This window comes from Hemiscyllium ocellatum, chromosome 23 (genome assembly GCF_020745735.1).
Source record: "Hemiscyllium ocellatum isolate sHemOce1 chromosome 23, sHemOce1.pat.X.cur, whole genome shotgun sequence".
Classification (NCBI taxonomy): domain Eukaryota; kingdom Metazoa; phylum Chordata; class Chondrichthyes; order Orectolobiformes; family Hemiscylliidae; genus Hemiscyllium; species Hemiscyllium ocellatum.
The window spans coordinates 29,426,068-29,448,308 of record NC_083423.1 but is presented as its reverse complement, the minus strand read 5'-3'; the positions used below and the strand labels follow the sequence as shown (position 1 = coordinate 29,448,308).

Sequence of the window (22,241 nt, the reverse complement as noted above, 5' to 3'; positions counted from 1 at the left end):
GTGTGTTTAGAATCTGCTAATAACTTTGAATCACTTACAGAGGAATATGCTGAGTGTTCTTAGCGCAATCACCTTTTTAAAGCCTTTTCTGTGATGTTTGTTTGAGGAAATGCAGATAACCTGCAAGCAAATTTTGACTTTGACTCACCAATCTATGGTGGCAGTCATTTGAATGGAACATCTAGAGATGACAAGACCCCGACTTGAAGTAAAGCAACCATTTTAGATAATTTCCAAAGTGGATTATCAGAGCATTTGACAAAAAATCTCTATCCATTGAAAGCACTGATTTGTACCTTTTTTTTTGTTTAAAAATTAGTTCTCTCTTTTTTTACATGATTCAAAATTTAACACGCAAAGTCATTTTGCAATTTTCACTGGTAGTGCCATCCTTCTTATTCAAATATCATCAATTGAATTTGAAATCTGGAATTGTGGATTAACTGGTTTTTGCTCAAGTGGATCAATGATTATCATTTTTGTACTTTATTAGGGGAAGCACTTAACTGTCTGACTCTGACTCTGAAGAGATGGAACACACTCCTCACTTAAAACATCCCAGGCTTTTCACTTGTTTAGCCGAGTTGAAGAGGACTTTTCCTGTCCTTTTTTAATTAACCTTGTTTAATTCCTTGGTAACTATTCAGTTACCATAATCAAAACAGTCCTTTCTATTTATCACATATAAGACATGGTACAAGTATATATCGCACTTGATGACACAAGTGTTAAGGTCGCATGACTTTTTTTCTGAAAAGGCCAGTATTAATGTTAAAGAAACTTAAACATTATCTAATGTGAATATTAAGCCATACTTAAGGACCAAGTAATGCAATGATGAGAAAATATATCAAGTGATTTTTAGTATATTGAATTTGGTTAGCAAACATGAAATACTTTTTTTTAAAAAATCAGCTATTGATTTTATTTTAACAAAAATCAACACACTTTCTTTTGAGAAATGTTTCTTACTGTCTTTTAAATTGAAGAATATCCATTTTTGAGATGAAATATTTCATGTATCATGTGTTGGTATCAGTTGTTTTTTAGGCTGACTTATTACTTGGGTCAAGTGCAGGTTAAAGCTCACTAGTTAATCTTAACTTCAACCTCAGAAGCATGAGAATATATTTAAGGATGGCAATTTCTTCTTCTTTGGCAACAGCAGAACTTTTGACAATTTTGGATGGAGTTTTAATCGTAGTGCCAATTGAGCCTAATAGTGTATTTGTAGAACTACTTTGAAACTGTTTTAACTTAATTTATAAGTTTGCACTCTTCGAGATGGCATAGCATTTTATTCTATAGGTCTGAACTACATTTAAAACACCGTTCCCATGGGTAAGAGGACATAGTATTGGAGATTGATCAAATCCAGATGATACTTGTTTTAGTTGATTACGCAACTTAAATGGATAGATTTCATAGTTTTTCGACGGAGTGCAGGTTCAATATGTCTTTAACATGAGACGACTTTTGTCTGTCCAACTAGGTTTTTGCCTTCGAACAATCGCAATAAAAATCTAAAAGAGAATTACTGCAGGAATCCAACAGATGATGAAGGAGGACCATGGTGCTTCACAATGCACCCAAGAATTCGGCTCGAGAGCTGTGCTATTCCACAATGTTCAGAAGGTGACATACTCTCTCTGAGGTTTACACAGTGTTTGATGTGGAGTTGTCAGTGTTGGACTGGGGGTGGACAAAGTCAGAAGTCGCATGGCACCAGATTATAGTCAAGCAGGTTTATTTGAAATCACAAGCTTTCGAAGGTTGCCCCTTCGTCGAGTGAAGATTTCACCAGGCAAAGGCTCTGAAACCTTGTGATTTTATGTAAAGAATTTGAATCTCTGTTTGCAAACTGTAGTATAGTTCGCAAGAACTGATGCACAAAGGGATGGGTCTGGATTGTGGTCAGTCTGAGAACATTGAAAAACTTTTCTTGGGGCACATCCGACTCTGATGATGTGCATCATTATGATATGGTGAAATTATCAACTTCATTATGTTACAATTCCTCATCCACCACCACTTCAAATAAAAATGCATTTCGTTTTAAGCAAACTTTGACCAAAATATTTCTTTTTTTGTTGTTGCTTTAAAATGTAGTTGAATGCATGACATGTAATGGAGAAACCTACCGGGGACCCATGGACCACACAAAGTCTGGAAAGGAATGTCAGCGCTGGGACCTTCAGATGCCTCACAAACACAGATTCAATCCCGAACGGTAAGAGGCTGAAATACAGGAGGGTGTATTTAGAGGGCGACCAAATTTGATCTGAATAACTGATTGATAGATTTATCTTTCAAATGATCATAAGACATGCTCAGTATTGGCACAAAGAATTGAATCATCCATTTTCAAATTCACATGAAAGGAATAAATACATCAGTGGTTTCAACACTGCACTATGGAAGGAAAAATATGGAATGAATTCTAACAGTCTCCCTTGTGATTGCAGAACCACACACAAAGCTGCCTTGAATCTCTCAAAAAAAATGAAAACCAAATTAGCAATCTTGCTCAAAGCACATTAAGAAAATTGAAGATATAAACATCGTGGGCTGAAGGGCCTGTTCTGTGCTGTACTGTTCTATGTTCTATAACAGTCTGATAGTCAACATTTTGGGCACATTTGTATGCTGCGAAGAAGAGTACCAAGACATTGTGTTTTCAGGAATCAGAAGATATACTTCTTGTGGCTAAAGGGAACAAGAGATAGTAGGGGGAAGGTGGAATTGGGGTTATGAGCTCAATGGTCGTATAAAATAGTGGAGAAGGCTGGAAGAGACAATTGGCCTATTCTTGCTCCTACCCTTTGTTTCTGATTTACTTGCATTGTTAGTTGAATTGAGGAAGATGTGTTCGCTGCCATTAGTATTCTTCTCACAGAAAGACTAACTTGTCTGGCATGCCAATACTTTGCAATGCTTCCTCTTGTGTGTTAACTTTTCATTGTAGCACATTCAGTTCCATTTCATGAACTATTTGAAACATGATGGATGTTTAGTGACCATATTTCTCCAAAGTAAAAGACCTGATTATTTGGCTTAAATTGGAACTAGTTAACACTTTAGAACAATGAGCTGTTGCAAGCCCTGTGATTTTTTTTTTTTTGTTTTGTTTTAATCTTGTAGGTATCCAGATAAGGGACTTGATGATAATTATTGCCGTAATCCTGATGGCCGCACTAAGCCTTGGTGTTACACACTTGACCCTCATACCCCTTGGGAATATTGTGACATTAAAGAATGTGGTAAGTAACTGTTTATTTATTTTATGGCTTAAATAAAACACATTAGGGGCTTTCTGCATCAGCAATAAACTTTACTGAAGCTTATTGTCATTACAAATGACTTCCTTAGTTAGCACACACTGTCAGCCCTAAAATACAGAAGAATGATTCATATTTTCCTTTTAAGTGGAATCACGAGCTGGGGAAAAAAACCTTTACTGACTGTTGCAAAGCTTCATACACTGGATTGTTAGTATTTGATTACAAGAGCAATGATATGACTAATGCGTGTTATTTGTAAGATCTCTTTTCCCTGTTCAGACTTGGCTCCGATATATGACCTGATCAGTACCAAGATGACTCAGAAATTGTTATTTTTTTGTGTTCCACTTGGAAGAGTTTTCAAAAGTAGAAAGTACCTTCTGGGTTTTGCTGCTTGCCTTTTTTCCACTGCATTTCTTCATTTGCTTTATTGCAATTAGTTATTTCATGATTTTTAATGAAATATGTCTCATCCTATTCTTTTGGTGAATGTTTTAGGACCAAGAGAATTTGTTGTTAAATTATGGTTGCTAATTTGGAAGGTATACTGATTGGAACTTTTGGGTTCATTGCATATACTTTAACATTTTTTAAAAAAGGAGCTGGCTGTTCCTGAATAAGGTGGGTAATAAAAATTGTATTTCGATACTGGATTTGTGCTATAATATGTTGCAATGTCAGTAAGATATTTATTCTGTAAGGAGTCCTCCATTTGTTTAACTCCTTATCACTGTTTCAGTTCATAACTGTGACCATGATTTGGAGGTGACTACGGAATGCTTCAAAGATCTTGGGGAGAGTTATAGAGGAACTATGAACACCACACCTTCAGGAATCCCTTGCCAACGCTGGGATGTTCAGTATCCTCACCAGCATAATTTCACCCCTGAGAACTATAAGTGCAAGTGAGTAATCTTGCTGTTGTTGAGGTTATAACTCTGTGTATGGTTGACTTTTTTTTATATGGCTTTCTAATTTTTTCCAGATGGTTTTTAAACTCCTGAAATATTAGTGTGAGCTATTGCTAGAGCAGAATATGACAGGGAAGTTTCAGCTGCTAAATGGGCCAGTTGGCTCAACTAGTCTATACTGGTATTTGGACTCAGCACTACATATCCTATTCTCATTCATCTCACCATATCAATGTATTCTTCAATTCCTTTCTTCCTCCTGTTGATGTAGCTTTATTTTTAAATGCAAAGACCATTAAGAATTTACTTTTTGATGGTGAATGTCAAGTAGAGTTTTATTAATGGCAATAAAATGAATTTTAAAAACTGGGACAGTGCAGTTCCTAAAATTAAATTCTGCTATCTTGTCACCCAAATTCAATTCAAGTACTGTAATTGTTTCTCTGCAAAATATAATCTCGCAGTTTAGAGACAAAGGCCGAAGAAGTGGTTTCTTTTGAGGAGCAAAATGAAATTGTGTAGTAAATCTCCATAATGGGAAGCAAAAGTTGCGATGGAGTCAATTTTCCCATCACCAGTAGACTTGACGGACAAATGCATTTTGATGCCCTTTATTTGGAGGCGAAGAATCTACAAACACATTTCATCTGTCAGTCGGGTACAGAAAATATGTTGCTGGTGTTTTACCTTTCTTAAAGTATGTGTTTTTTTTTAAATACTGGAGAGCTTTGTTGTAAAAGTATGAACTAGGCTTTTCAAGCCAAAAAAGGATGTGTAGATGTAATTAGAAACTTACTGCACAGTTTAAAAACCCAGGAACATCTCACTGCTAATGCAACCTTTATACTTGACACGAACTTACCTAAAAAAAGGTTTGATGCACTTGACAATTCTGGTTTCTGTTTTTAAGAAGACATCTATTTATTACAAATCCTTAGGTTCTAGCTACAAGTAATTCAATCCAATTCAGCAAACTCTACAAATTAAAACTTGCAACCTCTTATGAACTCACTCTTTTACACACATGCAAGCATGTACACATAAACATAGGCATGGAACATAAAAACATCAGGGCAGAGGGAAAACTGGGAAAACAATTCTGTTATCTTCATTCTCAGGACGGTTTGGTTGATTCTTGATTTCACTTTTTTGCTTGCAACGTACTCCTTGACTTTGCTTTTTCTGAATGTACCCACTGATTTTCATAAGGCAATTGCTTCAAGAAACATGAGATGTTTATCTTCAGGTTTAAACAGTCATGCGGCACAGAACTGAGCATGCAGAGCCGGTCAGGCAACACCTGAGGAGCAGGAGAATTGACGTTTTGGGCATAAGCACTTCATCAGGGATGAGGATTATGGGCTGGGGTTGAGAGATAAATGGGAGTGGGATGGGCTGGGGGAAGGTAGCTGGGAATGCAATAGGTCGATGAAGGTGGGGGGAGAAGGTGATAGGTCAGAGAAGAGGGTGGAGTGAATAGATGGAAAAATGATGGACATGTCAAGAGGGCAGTGCCGAGTTAGAGGTTTGGAACTGGGATAAGATAGTGTCGGGGAAATGAGGAAACTGGTGAAATCTACATTGATCCCGTGTGGTTGCAGGGTCCCAAGGCGGAAGATGACGCGCTCTTCCTCCAGGCATCAGATGGTTCGGGTTTGGCGATGGAGGCCCAGGACCTGCATGTTCATGGTAGAGTGGGAGGGTGAATTGCCCGCCAGTGCATCTCCTCCACTTCCCGCATCTCTGCCTTTGAACGCAACCCATCCCAATGCAACAAGGACAGAACACCCCTGGTCCTCACCTTCCACCCCCACCAACCTCCATAAACATCACGTCATCCTCTGCCACATCAGTCACCTACAAACAGACCCCAACACTGTTTCCCTATAAGGAAATATAGGGGGTATATTTCCCTCCCCACCCTTACCAGCGTTTCGGAGAGACCATTCCCTCTGCGACTCCCTTCTCAGATCCACATCCCCCACAGCCCACACCCCACTCCTGGCACCTTCCCCTGACACTGCAAATATTGTAAAACTTGCACCCATACCTCCCCCCTCACTTCTGTCCAAGGCCTCAAAGGATCCTTCTACATCCAACAGAAATTTACCTGTTTCTCCCATTAATGTCATCTACTGTCTCCGTTGCACCCAATATGGTCTCCTCCATTGGGGAGACAGGTTGCCAACTTGCAGATTGTTTCAGAGAACATACATACCTGGGACACCTGCACCAACCAACTCCAAGGTTTCATGGCTGAACACTTCAGCTTCCCTTCCCATTTCACCAAGGACATAGATGTCCTGGGCCTCCTCCACTACCAAACCCTAACCACCTGACGCCTGGAGGAAGAACGCCTCATCTTCTGCCTTGGAACGCTGCAACCACATGGGATTAATGTGGATTTCACCAGTTTCCTCATTTCCCCTCCTTTCTCTCCAATGCACCCCCCCCCAACCTAATTGCAGCCCCAAGCCTCCAACTCAGCATTGCCCTCTTGACCTGTCCCTTGTCTTTTCCATCTATCTGCTCCACCCTCCTCCTCTGACCTATGACCATTACCCCCACCTTCATCTACGTATTGCATTCTCAGCCCCCCCCTCAGCCCACAAGCCTCATTCCTGATGAAGGGCTAATGCTTGAAACGTTGATTCTCCTGCACCTCAGATACTGCCTGACCTGCTGTGCTTTTCCAGCACCACACTATTGATTCTGATCTCCAGCATCTGCAGTCCTCACTTTCTCCCACCGAACTGAGCATGATGCAGGTTTTTGTCTTGGTCTGACAAAGCATCTCTAGCTTTGTCTTGTTCACAGCCCAAGCTTTGGCAAGCAGGAGATGTTTTGTCATGGATTTGTGGACTAGGGATCAAATGTCAATCAGCTTCACATCTCATTAACCCCGTGGCCCAGTTCACTTCCACATTGCTGAAACCCATGGCCACACAAACAGGGGTCACAAGATTTTCGAAGGCCTTGCTCCAAAACATGCAGCCATCCTTCCAATTCGTTGGCTTAAAACAGTTCTTTCCCATTTCAGTCCACAGTTTTTCTTTTAAAAATGCACAATTTTAAAGACCTAACATTTTTTTAAAAAAAACCTCCCAGATGCTGAAACAAACACAAATTGCTACAGAAACTCAGCACGTCTGGCAATATTTGTGGAGAGGAAAAAAGTTAATATTTTGAGTCCAGTGACCCTTCAGAACTGATAGTAGCTAAAGAAAAGGTGGTATTTAGATAGATGATAGCAGGGAAGGCTTGAGTTGACAGATAGCGATTGGGGCCGAGACCAATAACGTTGAGGAGGCAAATGGAGGGCTGATGGGAAGCAGGAACGCTGATAATGGGGGGCAAAAATGGGCTGGAAGCTAAACAGAGCCTTAAATGATGACAGAGCTTGGGTGGAGGGGGGTGTAAACAAACTGGAGAAGGTACCCGAGGCTCTAAAATTATTGAACTCGATATTAAGTCTCAAAGGCTTCAGGGTTCCCAAGTGGGAAATGAGGTGCTGGAGCACTGCAGCAAGCCTTTGATCAAGGTGTTGGCCAAAGAACAGTGGTGTGTTGAAGTGGCAGGGAACTGGAACATTAAAGCCACTGTCTTTATTATAACTTCAATGGAGTAATAATGCTAAACGATAAGAATTTTACAGTTATTACTACAGCCAAATCGGGGCTGTTTTGAACTTGTGTTTTATTTATGAATACGTACATAGGACAAAGTTGTAATGTTTTTGACTAGAAATTTACAAATGTGAGATATGACTGATTTTCCCTTAAAGTAAGTATCTTGATGCCTGTAAATGTATTTTACTGCTATGGAGTTTTTCTGGTACTGATTTTTGGTTTTGAACAAACAATTTTATTTTAAACAAACAGTCCTGCATACAACGTAAAAACCTTTTTGTCCTTCTATTAAAGTGTATGTTTGATTGCAAACCTGTGATTTTAATGAAGAGCTTGACCTAATCACTAAGATGTAACTCCTTCGCTGGAAATAATGGGTGGTAGCTTCTGTTCCAAGAGAGAGTGAGATTGGAGGTGACAAGGACACTTAATGGTCATTAGTCAACTGTTTCTGTCTTCAGTGGCCAATACCGAACTGCCTGAGGGCTATCCATGTATCCCTTCAGTAACCAACATGGCTATGGGCCTGTTCCTGACAGCTACTGCCGTTTACTCATCTTCCCTGCTCGCCCCTATATGCTGCTCCAAAACAAAACCAAAATGAGATCTGTGATCATGTCTCACTTGCTTCTACCTTGGCTCCTCGTGTGTCCTAAGAGTCTGGAGTGTGGGATCTTTTTCAAATAATGACGGAAATCAGTGAGTGATGGAAAAAGCCTCTTTTATTCCGCAATCACAGCACGAGTTTAATGTAGCAATAGAATCCTGAAGTACAGTTCTTACACGACTCCCTTTGTATACAGTTCTTGCATATATTAAAATTCCATTACTGTAGTACAGAAAAGTTTGAAGGGCTTCTGTCCTGGGAGACAGGAGATGGGTTAAAACATGTGCTAAGTGCTGGCTGTTACTTCTGATGGGATTAAAGGTGTCTGTCCAGTTTGCTTGCTTAATCAGGAGGTGTCAGTTCTTTTGTCTTTTAAGTTAGTAAACATACCAGGCCTATATGCTCTAAATAAGTTCGAAATCGTAATAAAAGAATAAAGAATATTAAACTGATGACTGCAGCTGTGTGGTGAGATTTGTTTAGTATTTGCCGATATGAGTTTCATTCATTCATTCATGCAATTTCATGTGCTGTTTTGTCAGTTAGTTTCTTAAAGGGATAATGGCCCAGTTAAAAGGTATTTATCAAATACTTAATCTACTCCATTCAGGAGATGGTTGGTAAGGACTGATTAATATCATGATATTTCATAGAGGCTTGATGGGGATGGTATTGTTCTCTATGCTAATAAGGTGTGGAAATGCGGTACTCCCAGAGGAACCTTATCCAGCATTCGATTATCCAGAATTCAATTAACCGAATGAAATACTCTCTGCCTTGTCCTTCGGATAATCGAGGGTCCTCTATATTGGGTTTGAAAGGGTTTTTTTAAAAATTTAGATAATAGAGAACTGTGATTCCATGTTCCTTGGATGCTGCCTGACCTGCTGCGCTTTTCCAGCAACACATTTTCAGCTCTGACCTCCAGCATCTGCAGACCTCACTTTCTCCACTGATGCTTCAAGACAATTTCACTCGGTGCTGCCACATTATTGGTAAATTGGTTTATGAATGTGCAATGTAGTCAATCAATTTTGGTCTCTTTATCCCAAAGTGCGAGCAATCCTCTTCATTTGAAAACCTATTACTTCCAAAAGTTGAAACTTTTAAAAAAAAGATTCACAATCATTGCCTAGGGCAGCATTTCTGCCTAGAGGTGGTGGTGGTGAGCTGCTGTTTTGAACCACTGTGGTCCTTGGTGTGTAGGAATACTCACGGTGTTGCCACCTCTAGTAGGTTATCCTGCCAATGGGACAGCTGCAGAGATGGTGGGGGCCTTGCCTGGGTCATGTGTGGGGCATGATTCCATGAGAATGCCTGACGTTATCAGGCTATTGTTCAAACTAGACCACTGGACAGGATATCCCTGGTTTGATTTTAATCAGAAGGACTTTGGTTGACAGAGCAGTATTTCCCATTACAATTTTAGCACTGTGGTCTAATCCAGTTTCTGTGAGATATTCTACAAGAATTATCTACACAATTATGCCATTTGATTGTAGAAACATGTATTGTTACGTTGTGGTTTTAAAATTCACAGAATTGTGCTCATTTTAAAAGCTGGTGGATTTTAAACCAAATATTGTGTGCATCTGTGTATGATGTGTTTGTGTTCTATCCATGCATATTTAGACAGCTGTGAACACTCAACTGCATAGGTCATGAAGGTTTCTTATAATTTTCCTTGCTCATTTTTAGCTAAACGTTTATTCTTTTGAAGAGCAATTAAATTCTAATGGTCGACGGCCATTTCTTATTTTTGGAAGAAAACAAAGAGTTTTTTTGGAAAGAGTTTGAAAACAAAAATTGCCATTCAGCACTGGATGATTCCAGGATAGTTAGATCCTGAAAACTTGTCAAAGATTGTGGTTCTTTCCCTCATCTGCCAGTTTTCTTGATGACATAGAATCTAAACAAAAAATAGGCCTTTAAACGCAACTGGACTATGCCAATGCTGCTATTTCGTATGACCCTCATCCTTTTTTTAATTCTAATGTTAACCTGCAATTTTGTTTTTCCTTTTCTGTTTATCGAGCTTCTTCATATATGCATCAATAACATTTTGTCTCTGCCATGCCTTGTGATGCTGATGAATAGAATACTTTTCTTCACATTTTATTTATATCCTTCAGTACCTTTCTCGATTTTAAATCATATTTTAGTAGTGGTGGCAGTCTTTCTATCTACAAAAGATAATGGAGAGGCTGCAAACAGTCCATTTCAGATGGAGTGTTTTCATATGACACTATCTACCTTCAGTTGCTTGTTGAATAGGCAAGTTCTTCCGCACGTGCCAAACTTGAAACCACCAGATGTCATTGAGGGTTCAACGTTGGCATCTGCCAAGTCAGTGTAGCCCACAAGTTGTCAAAATGATACACATTAGCTCACAGGAGCGGTTGCTGTTTTCCTCATTCACTAGCTTCTGGCTCCTCAGTCAGATAATTGATCTTCACTGGCCCTCGTTGCATGGTGCATGCATTCCTCAAGCAGGAGTCTTGGCATATCATTAACCATCTGCTTCTGGACACCAACTCTCCATACACAAAGTGCTTAAGTATATGACTGTGTGTGTGTCTTCGATTCTGCAGACCTGTCTAAGCCAACACTCTCTCTCGCCTCTGTTTGAGCGATTTTAAACTTTTTGCTGTTTAGAGGTCTATCTCGTTCACCATTTAGTCCTAACAAGATGCACCCAGAATGTTATACAGGTAATGAGGATGGGAATTGTTGAACTCCTCTTAACATATGATTCACAGCCACACAGCAAGGTTCTGAGCATTGTAAACCATTAGCTTGGTCCTAAGGGTCAGTTTGATGTAATGACACGTGTTCTATGAGTCATTCAAAGATAGCAAGTGCTCTCACTGAGCCAAGAGACTCTGTCTGCCTCTTTCACCATATGTCTGAGGTAGCAGAATGTTCTAATCATTTCCGGGGGGTGCTCTTTAGTGTGATCAGGGGTACACATTGTCCAGTTCAGTCAAAAACCTTCAAAAGCCTAGGGTTTTATTACTCCTCTTCTAGCCAAGGAAATCAAATTGCAGAAATAGGAGAGACAGTCTGAGTCTTTGTTTTCTGTGAGAGCATGAGTGTAGAGGTGATCCTAGCTAAGTGTATGGTCGGTGTATTTTTTTAAAATTCAGTTTTGATAGATTTGTAGGGCCATCTCATGTGATCTGCAAGTAGACTCCTCCATCTTGCAGAGAAGGGCAATTAGTAGGATCTGGAGAAGAAGGTGCTAAATAGGATGGGGGCAAGACCACATCCATTTCACACATTCCTTCACTCTGAAATTGTTGGGTGGGGAGCCATCAAACTTTACAAGGCAGTGCATATTGCATGGAAATAACACACAAGAGACTGGCTGGCTGTACATCAAAGCTCTTCAATCATTCCCAAATCTTGTAGAGTCTGGCTCTACCAAAGGTGTTGGATACCTTTTGGTGAGATCTATGAAAGTAAAATAGAGATGTCACCTACTTTTATATACTACTGTTATAGCAGAAGATCCGAGCCAATGTGTAGTACTTAAACAATATTTCCCAGGTGTTTGCTGTATTCTGGAAGGGAAATGCTTAACTTACTGAATCATGAACAAGATCCAGACATTTAGTTGCTGGGTTATACCTCTCCGTTTGGCATTTTGAGATACCATCTTTGCTTTGCTTAAATATTTTGAGAGTGAAGTTGATCAGATCAAACTCTAGCATAATGCTCGAGTTGGCATAATGCTATCCAGTTATAGATCGTTATTTGGACTGTGAAGAAACTTTCCTAATTCTGATAAAACAATAACTAACTATTTAAATTTCATGATTATCTGGATATTGACAAGGAGGGCTATGTTTTAAAAAGAGTGCAAATACTCAGCATGTCAGGCAGTATCTGTTGAGGGAGGAACATCGTTAACATTGAAAGTTGCTGACTTTTGTGAGCTTAATTCCATCATCAAACTCCAAGTACGTAAATGAATTGGAGGCCATTCAAAAGAGGTTTGTGGGATTGATACCTAGAATTAGCAAGTTGTTTTAAGAGGATAGGTTAGACAGGCTGGTCTTATTTCAGGCAGGAGTTTGGAAGAGTGAGGGCTGACTAGACTGAAAATCCTGAATGGTCTTGACCATATTGATGTAGAAAAGGTGTATCCTTGTGTGGGAGAATTGAGGTATACTAGTGTATAATTAGGTGTCCCTGTCTTTGAAACAATTGGGAGAAATGTTTGGAAGTTCTGCATTTTTGGAAGTCTCTGCCACAGAAGGCCATGGAAGGTGGAGATGGGTAGATTCTTGTGAGACAAGAGAATCAAAGCTTATCAGGGGTCAATAGAAATGTGGAAGTCTAAACAAACATTGAATTAGCTTTATTGTCACATGCACCCGAATGAGTACAGTGAGAGCTTTACAGTCACTGCATGACAGCACCATCCTAATTACAAAGATATTTAGGTACTGATACTTAAGATCAAATACTTAGTCGAGTATGATCCTTTATTGAAATGTAGAGCAAGTTTAAGAATCTGGAAGACCAACTTTTGTTTTTTTTTAAATAGACGTTTGCATGACTCTTACTGTAGCTTGACGTGACTATTGCTTTGTGCTGCCCTAAGCACTGCTGACTGGCATGAACATTGCTATAACTTCCAGTAGTTTCAAAGAAGGAAAGAGAGCTTGAAATGTAGATGTAAATGTATCACAGATCTTGAGTACATATACTGGAGAAGAAACAATTTTGTGTAAATGCTACATTTTGTGGTCCTTTTAGGGAATAAGAGTAAGTTTGTTTGGAGTATAGTGGGTGAAAGCACCAGGTGAGCATGCTCTGAGTAAGGGGGGGGGTGTGAAGGGGCAAGGTGAGAATGGTCTGAGCAGGGTTGGGGTGAAGGAGCAAGGTGAGCATGCTCAGAGTGGTGCAGGGGTGGGAGAGAGGATTGCTAAAGGGGCAGTGTGAGGATGCTGGCCAAAATGGCACTGGACTGTGGCAACAAAATTTTTTTTTTCAGTTTTTCCCAAATACATGTGACAGTAAAAATTGTTCATTCATTACTCAGACCTCTAACTTCCTGTATCCTGTAATATTTAATTCTGATGGTCTTACAGGGACTTGGATAAAAATTACTGCAGGAATCCTGATGGAAGAGAAGCCCCCTGGTGCTTCACGACAGATACAGAAATTCGAGTAGCTTATTGCTTTCATATCCCAAGGTGTGAGAATAAAACTCCAATTTCAGAAGGTAAAATGTACAAATGACTGTGTGTATTTTAAACTGCCCTAAAAAATAGGCGATTTCTTTGAAAGCCAGGGATGCCTTCCAATTTACAATAGTCAATATGATGTATTACAGTTTAAATGACTGACTTTCTTAGACCTCCTTTTGGCACCATTTTGAACAGGCAGCAAATAACTTTCCTATAGTTTCTCAGAAAATCAGTGGAGCACAAGAGGGCAGCAGCACACACTTTCCTGAAATTATACACATTCCTGGGCACAGGATCCACTTGACCTCCCACACGCCGATAATAAGAACCTTCATTGTACATCAAGGGTATTGAACGTAAGAGCTTTGGTGAAACCTTTTGGAATGTATGACCCACACTTCCCCACCAATGCTAAACTAATCTGTAGAAAAGATATACCAACAGTCTCTATCCCTTTCGCTTTCCAAAAATGCTGGCAGAACTGTTGTGGTTTTCCGGTGCTTTGTTTTTTTTTTATTTCATATTTCCAGCTTCTCTTTGTTTCTAATTTTTAATCTAATAATTCGTCCATGGACGACATTTTTTTTGTAGTCCTCTCTCAATGTTACCCTGATTTGTTTTAAAGAGGCCTAGTCTGTTTTTAATAAGAAACTATTCGATTTTGGTTTTTAAATAAAGAATAACAAATATTGCTAAATTCAGTAATTGGACTTCAAATGAACACTGTCTTTTTGCGTTTATTGTCCCAGCCTTCTTGTGTTGTAGAGTTTTTAAAGTATAAAACATATATTGAAGGCCTCCAAAAGACAATAATTTGGTTAACTGAGCGGAGAACATTCATCTGGCTGGAGGGAAATGTGGAGGAGTGGGATTAGACAAGTTGATCTTGCAGAAAGAATGCAACACCTAAATTGTTTCCTCCTCTTGTGCAATAATGATTTCCATAGGCTGACTCTTCCAAGACCCTGAGGGATGTGGGCAATGGTGCAAGATCATGTGAGGCCTTTCTCAACATCGAGGCTTAACAAGTGCATTTTCTAACCAAGATCAGCATGTTGGGTTGAGACACACCGCTGTGAGAAGCCTGTTAAACAATTATTAGTTGTTATCATAGAATTCCTACAGCATGGAAAGAACAGGCCATTTGACCCAACAAGTCCACACCAAACCTCTGAAGACCCATTCCCCTACCCTATGTCTCTACATTTCCTCTGACTAATGCATTTAACCTACATACCCTCTGAACACTATGGGCAATTTAGCTTGGGGAGTTCACCTGACCTGCACATCTTTAGATTGTAGCAGGAATTGAAGCACCCATTCAAGCATGGCGAGAATGTGCAAACTCCACACAAACAGTCGTCTAACTCTGGAATCGAACCCAGGTTCCTGGTGCTGTGAGGCAGCAGTGCTAACCACTGAGCCACTGTATTATTTAATCAAAATTCAATATATGCACACTCATAATCTATCATGTTCTGAATAAATACCATATGTCAAGAATTCCTGGCATGAAAATCAAAGTGGGTACTTGGCTCCCTTGCTACTTGTCTGTGTCCACCATCTTGAACACTTGGCACTAATGGGCAGTGGCTGTACGTACTCACATCCTCAAGTGCTGGCATCTGACACATGCCAACTCCCACTTCCATTCAGAAAATGTAGGGTAAGGAAAGTAATACGGAAAGATGATCAAAGATGAGAAATGAGGAATTATAAACCCAAGTTGATACTGTCATCCTTAACCCTAATCTGTGATTTTCTATTTGCCTAGAATGTTACCAAGGGACTGGAACAACCTATAGAGGAAGTGTATCTAAAACCAGGACTGGCATTCATTGTGCGCCGTGGGTAAATTTCAGCCAGGCTATTGCAAGGTAAGATTCCAGTTTTTGTTTTTGAGTACTGGGAACTGGGATTGTTCTTGTTATAAGCAGAACGCCTTTGTCTTTCAAACCAGCATTTAGGCATGTCTGCAGCTTCCTTCCACCTTCTGCCTCTCCATGGCACTGGTATTTAACCGCAGGGCTCCAGCATTGCATGGTATAGATGGCTGTTAAAGTTTACAGTGCAACAGTGAACTGGATTTAGTCAGCCTGACAGGAGCTTTTGTCCACTGGACAGCTGGTAGGGAACTCACTGTCAGCTTTGTGGAGGAGCTTCTGGATCTGTGACCTTCAACACTTGAGTCGTTGTTGGGGTTATCCCAGGATTTGGAACCCCTTGAATTTTTAAAAATTTGTTGTTGGGACATAGGCATCACTGGTTAGGCCAGTATTCATTGCCCATCCTTAACTGCCCAGAGGACAGTTGCAATTCAACCACATTGTTGTGGGTTTGGAGTCCATGTAGACCAGACCAGGTAAGGCTAGCCGATCTCCTTCCCTGAAGGAGATTAGTGAACTTGATGGGTTTTGTCTGGCAATCAGCAATGGATTCATGATCATCAATAGATCCTTTTTAATTACAGATTCTTTATTGAATTCATATTTCACCGTGTGCTATAGTGGGATTTGAACCCCTATGTTAACTGATTTTCAGGATTAACAATCCAGCAATAATACTACTAGGCTATCGCCTCACTGTAAGGGAATGGAAAGCCCCTTAGCCAAAAACTGCCAGTCAGTCTATGGAAGACAGATCTCCATCACTTGTCAACAGAAGCAGTGACAACTACTGGCAAAGTACTCACCTGAGGCCCAGAATTACCAAGGGAATATTTAGATCAATGGGGAGTTAGGGCAGAATGGAGATCACAAAGTGGACTTTTCAGATCCATCACCCTCCCTGTTATCAAATCCCTCCAAGTACAGGATAGTTCCTGAAAAGAAAAATGAGCCAGAAGAGTTCATATGGTTTAATGTATAACCTTAATGCTTAATCACTTTCTCCCACATCCTCTCCTGCTCTCATATCTAATTCTGTTTGTCAACAGGAAACTCTGGGCTATAAGAATTAATCGACTTCTACCCTTAATTCTACAGACATTTTCTTACCCTTTTTAAAATACTTGTGCATTTTGTGTGCACACATTTGGGATGAAAAGGGGATATTATTCTAATTCTCCATTTGTAATTGAATGTTGATCAGTCTCTCCACATCTTGTAAGAGTAAAGATATTGTTATGTTCTGATGCACTGAGTATATTGACTTTATTGAATGAGCTAGGTGACTTTTTTTATTTTGGATAGCTGTAACAAAGAGTAAGGTTGACCTTTTTGTTGACAGTATAAATTTTTAACTTCGTTGATGGGACTTGGGGTTCTGAAAAAGGCTCGTTGGTCCCAAGACTCTTCGTTTTATCCACAGATGCTGCCAGACCTGCTGAGTTTTCCCAGCAATTTCTGATTTGGTGTCTCTAATGGAGTTGTGCAACATGAGTATCAGGTGCATTCCTCCTATTGTGGTCATAACACAATTTAGAAAAGTCTATTGTACTTGGAAATAATCACACTGATCCTACTGGACCTCTAATTTGAACTGTACAAGACCAATCAGACTCCGTATACAATATTTGCAAATTGTATTGGTTTTACTTTCTGTGGTGGTGAAGATTATCAATCAAATCAGCTACCGTTAGAAAGATGTTGAATGACAGGCCCTTCATACAGTAGAATCCAGGTGAATACAGACTGCTAGCAGGTCCTCCATAATTACATTTGAAGAATAGACCAATTTTAGTGACTGTGTAGCTTATTTGCTTGCCTGCTCCCTCTTAAGTTACATAACATCAGCACAAACCCGATTGACCAAAAGCACCATTAAAAATAGACCAGGCATTTAAAATTTAATGCCTTACCAAGGTAGGTGTGTCAGTGGTAATGTTAAAACATCCACATTGCTTTTCAGAACAGAGCAAGGTTTTTCATTCTCAACTGCTGTCTTTTCCCTACGCGCAGAATCACCTTGGACTCCAATACTGAAAGCCTGGCAGAGAACTACTGTCGCAATCCAGATGCAGACAAACATGGTCCCTGGTGTTACACTAGTGATCCCCTCACTCCATGGGACTATTGTGCGATTGAACCTTGTAAGTACCAACAGACATGTAAACTGCAGCCTGTAAGACTCCACTCACTTCAAAAGCAAAGTAATTTTCATGTTGGACAAAAATCAGAAAATTAGTCGGGAGTGTCATGTGCTTGTTCTGTGCTTTTGCCGCCTTGGTTTATTTGAATGGCCAGAAAATCGAAAATCTCATAATTGTTTGGGGAAATCCACATTTTGTATTTTCAAGCCAGAGTGTCTTTTGGGGCTGTTGTCGTCATTTCTTGAATGACAAAATCAAATATTTCAGAAAACTTATCACTATTGTTATGTTAATAGCATAGACAATGAGGCACTATTCTGTGGAATGATAAGATCCCATCACATTAAAGCCAATGTGTTCTCAGCCAGATTAGCATGGATGTTGCAAACTTTGGTTTCAACTGTACGTTTATTGAACATTCTAACAGATTCGTAAAGTTCTGAGGAAAAACAAAACTTGGGAAACTGAGAAAGATGACAAGTTAACTTATCCATTGACTCTGCATTTCACCAAGTTACCAAGTTAATAGTGTATTGTAGATTTTTGATGCTTGAGGTTTTTTTAACATTATTCAGAACATGGTGAGAAACTTAATAATGCTTTTATAAAAACTAGCATGAAACACTTAATTTTCCTTGAAAATTCAACTCTTAAACTTGAATGCAGAAAATAATATTTGAGGCCTCATCAGTGTTTGAATGGTAACTGGCAGGTTCATTAGTAATATTTCTATGACCTCTAGCATCTGTGTCCGTAAGTAACTTGTGGATATCTGTGTAAACAGTAGAGATTCTTGTGCTTCCTTAAGAAAATATGCTATTCCTGCAGCTGTGAATGTCAAAGAACTGATTGAACTATTGGTAATAAGTATATTCTGAATAATTTTCAGCTGAACTTTTCAGTATCCTGCTGTTTTTCTGCATGTATCAGTTCCTTTTGCATATGACATAATCAGAGTTATACATTATGACTTGGGATATGAGTGCATGTGCAGATTTGATACTGGCAGCATTGCTGCACATGTGCAAGAACTGAACAAAACTACACGTGTACAAAGAATCTGCATTAGTGCACTTGCACAACTCTGCTTTTATGTGTATGTAAGGTTGTAGAATCCTGCTAGGAGAAAGTGAGGACTGCAGATGTTGGAGTTCAGAGTCGCAAGTGGGTGCTGGAAAAGCGCAGCCAGTCAGGTAGCATCTGAAGAGCAGGGGAATTGATGTTTCAGGCATAAGCTGTTTATAATATGAAGAGCTTATGCTCGAAACGTCGATGTGCTCCTCGGATGCTGCCTGATCGGCTGTGCTTTTCCAGCACACCCCCTCGACTCTAGAATTCTGCGCACGTCTGTTTCGGGGTTTCTGCGTGTGTACATTTGTAAGTGGCGCCAGGTATCTCCAGACACTGTTTTCACTAAAACACGACAGAACATAATGGTTTTTAATGCTAATGCTAAATAAATTTTATGTTGGATCCTCCTTTTTTGAAACTTGCAGCTTGTTTGAATTTTCGTTGACACCAAATTGAACTTTAAGATTGTTATGAAAAAATATAACTGCAAATCCAATGCATCATGCAAGTGGGCTCATTCCATTCTTGTTGATGTTTGTGATTATTTTGGCAGCACTAAAATTGGAATGATACTGGGAAGATTAGCCTGCAGATTTTGCTTTGGATTTGAATTAAATATATACTTGTATTGCATTTCAATCCATGTGTCGAGGGTAACTTGCCTTGTAGTAACTTAATGATGTTTCTATTTAGGTGACAAAACAGCATCATCAGAATTAGCCTCAGCAGGTATGCCTCTTAAATTGTCACCTTTTTTTTGTTTTCATGTTTCAATGGGATTATTTCTTGGTGAGAAGCTCTCAACTGGAGAAAGCTTGTTAATTCATGTTGGTGGCTAAACTTATAGGTTGAAGGCAATCTTCATCTTTTTGTTTTGCTGCCTGGAAGCTTAGACTGTTACTGTAGTACATTTCCCATCTTTAAATATTCTCTGTTTACTCAAGTACTGACATACACACGCAGATAGTGTGGGAAGGGCAGGGCTACATGGTTGAAACACTACTGTTAGAATATACATCGATCTTTTGACTTCTGGGTTATTCAAATTTTGAGTGTTCCTTGAATATTTTAAAAGGGCTAACACCTTTTTATGGTTTAGCTTTCTGTGAAGGTCTGATTTTAATGACATAGACAACTCCTTTTTTTTTTGTTTCTTTCCCAGGCACTCGACAATGTTCCAGTAGAATACAGACAAGAATAGTGAATGGATTTCGAGCAACTGCCAAAAGCTCCAGCTGGATGGTTAGCCTGCGACACAGGTAGAGCTCAATGGATTGGTGAACGAACCTTTTACTAGTTAATCTGCAACTTCAACTTTTAAAATGATAATCCAGAATCTATCAATTTGACAAAAACAAAGAGATATATTTGCAATTTCTTTGTAAAAGAGAGATCAATACGTGGACCACTGACATCCAGAGACACTGAACTAGACATATTAAACGTCCTCCCCTACTCTAATCAGTGTGACCAATTTTGATCCATTGGCATTGTTGATTTGAGATTGGTGACCATGTATAAGCTGCCTGGTACTTTGCTCAAGTAGCCGTGGCGCAGTGGCTCAGTGGTTAGCATTGCTGCCTCACCGCGCCAGGGACCCGGGCTCGATTCTAGTCTTGGACGACTGTCTGTGTGTGTGCAGTTTGTACGTTTTCCCCCATGTCTGCGTAGGTTTCCTCCCACGATCCAAAGGTGTGCAGATTAGGTGGATTTGGCTAAACTGCCCGTAGTATCCAAGGATATGTAGGTTAGATGGATTGGCCATGGGAAATGAAAGGTTACAGGGATACAGTAGGGAGTTAGGTCTGGGTGGGATGCTCCTCAGGCAGTCGATGTGGACTGAATGGGCTGAATGGCCTGCTTCCACACTGTAGAGATTCTAGCCACGTTTTATCATATTTGTATTTTTGTTTACCTTTTTTTCTGTTCTCTCACAGTCAGACCCTGAGGTTAGTTGTAGTGTCCCCACTGTCACTTTAAACTGGTGCTTTCCCAATCTGGATGCTGTGTAGCAGATTATACATTATTAAAGCAGCATTGTCTTCCCTCCTAAACTGGATTTTATAATTCAGGAAAATCAATCCAAAAGTTTGAGTAATCGCTTTTGACAAAAATAAAATTTGAACTCATCAGCAATGGAAATAGGACTGTATTTATTATAATCAGTGTCTGTTTTCAATTAGTCAAAATTTAAAATGGCTGTGAATAAGCTGATGCAAACTGAGTTTACTAAGTTTAGAATTAGAATTATTTGAAGTATGAGCAGCAGATGTATTCATACTTTGTGAGAATTTATTGCTTTTGAACTTTTTATGCCCTTTCCCAAGTATTCAGCTCACCCGTCCTGTAATCTCCAATATTTACCTGGTTCTGAGTGTCTCAGAAATTTAAAGAAATGACTAAATTACTGAATCTTTATCCAGATGTGATTTTTGAACCAATATAACAATTTTGGTACAGTTCCAGTATTTTGTTTCAACACAACCACTTTCTGGTTGATGGAAACCAATTTTAGATGTGGGTTTTGTTCTAATTATTCTGACTGTGGTATTAAAACCAAATGATGCGGGACTTCCTTCCAAAGATCTCTGATTAAGGAGCAGTCCAGCATATTGTATATTGAGAAGTCAGCCCTAGAAAATGTTAAAAATCACACAACACCAGGTTATAGTCCAACAGGTTTAATTGGAAGCACACTAGCTTTCGGAGCAACGCTCCTTCATCAGGTGATTGGCTTCATTATGACAATCACCTGATGAAGGAGCGTCACTCCGAAAGCTAGTGTGCTTCCAATTAAACCTGTCGGACTATAACCTGGTGTTGTGATTTTTAACTTTGTACACCCCAGTCCAACACTGGCATCTCCAAATCATGACTAGAAAATGTTACCCATTTTCTGGATAGTTGGAACTTGCTGGAATCTTTTATATGCTGTGGGGTTGCAGCTACACACCTCTCACTAAATCTTTCTGACATTTTAAACTTGTAAACCAAGGTGCTGAAGGAGTGGAGCTCAGGTGAGGGACACAGATAACTGATGACCTAAAGGAATCAAAGTTTGTTAGTTTTATGACTTTTTTTTCTCAGCCAAGAGGATAGTTTACTGTAATTCCCATCTTGAGGGAGGGGCGCTGTATGATGGTAGTAACGTGCAGCTCTTGCTTGATCCACACGGAGTCTCTGGTCTTGCTCACTGTGGTTTAAAGCTTAATTCTGCCTTAATGGTGCTTCAAAGCTGCAATCTAAGATGCCAAATCAGAGGTATTGTTTCATCAATATAATTACCAGACTTTGTTGTGAGCAATACCACTTCACTGGGGTGTTATGCGAGAAAGTGAGCCCCCCTTTACCTGAAGTTTTCACGTTTAAAAACTTTCTAAATGTATGCGGAATTCCTTAATTTACCTGAATTTCAGACCCAGATTAACAAAGTACAGACTGGGTGTCTGTGCTTTGACTATTTGTAATAAATTTGTAATAAACTGCAGACAACCAATTAGGAATTGTTGTCATA

General features: G+C 39.6%; 1 protein-coding gene across 2 annotated transcripts in view; it reads left to right on the top strand.

Moving 5' to 3' along the window:
• Positions 1-22,241, top strand: part of LOC132826724 (hepatocyte growth factor-like) — a 49,472-nt gene that overhangs the window by 10,865 nt on the left and 16,366 nt on the right. For both annotated transcript variants that reach the window (XM_060842841.1, XM_060842842.1), the window contains exons 5-13: positions 1,493-1,635; positions 2,110-2,230; positions 3,142-3,260; positions 4,021-4,186; positions 13,528-13,661; positions 15,401-15,503; positions 17,526-17,656; positions 19,421-19,456; positions 19,890-19,986. In XM_060842841.1, coding sequence (XP_060698824.1) covers positions 1,493-1,635; positions 2,110-2,230; positions 3,142-3,260; positions 4,021-4,186; positions 13,528-13,661; positions 15,401-15,503; positions 17,526-17,656; positions 19,421-19,456; positions 19,890-19,986 — 1,050 coding nt within the window. The remainder of the gene's footprint in view (positions 1-1,492; positions 1,636-2,109; positions 2,231-3,141; positions 3,261-4,020; positions 4,187-13,527; positions 13,662-15,400; positions 15,504-17,525; positions 17,657-19,420; positions 19,457-19,889; positions 19,987-22,241) is intronic.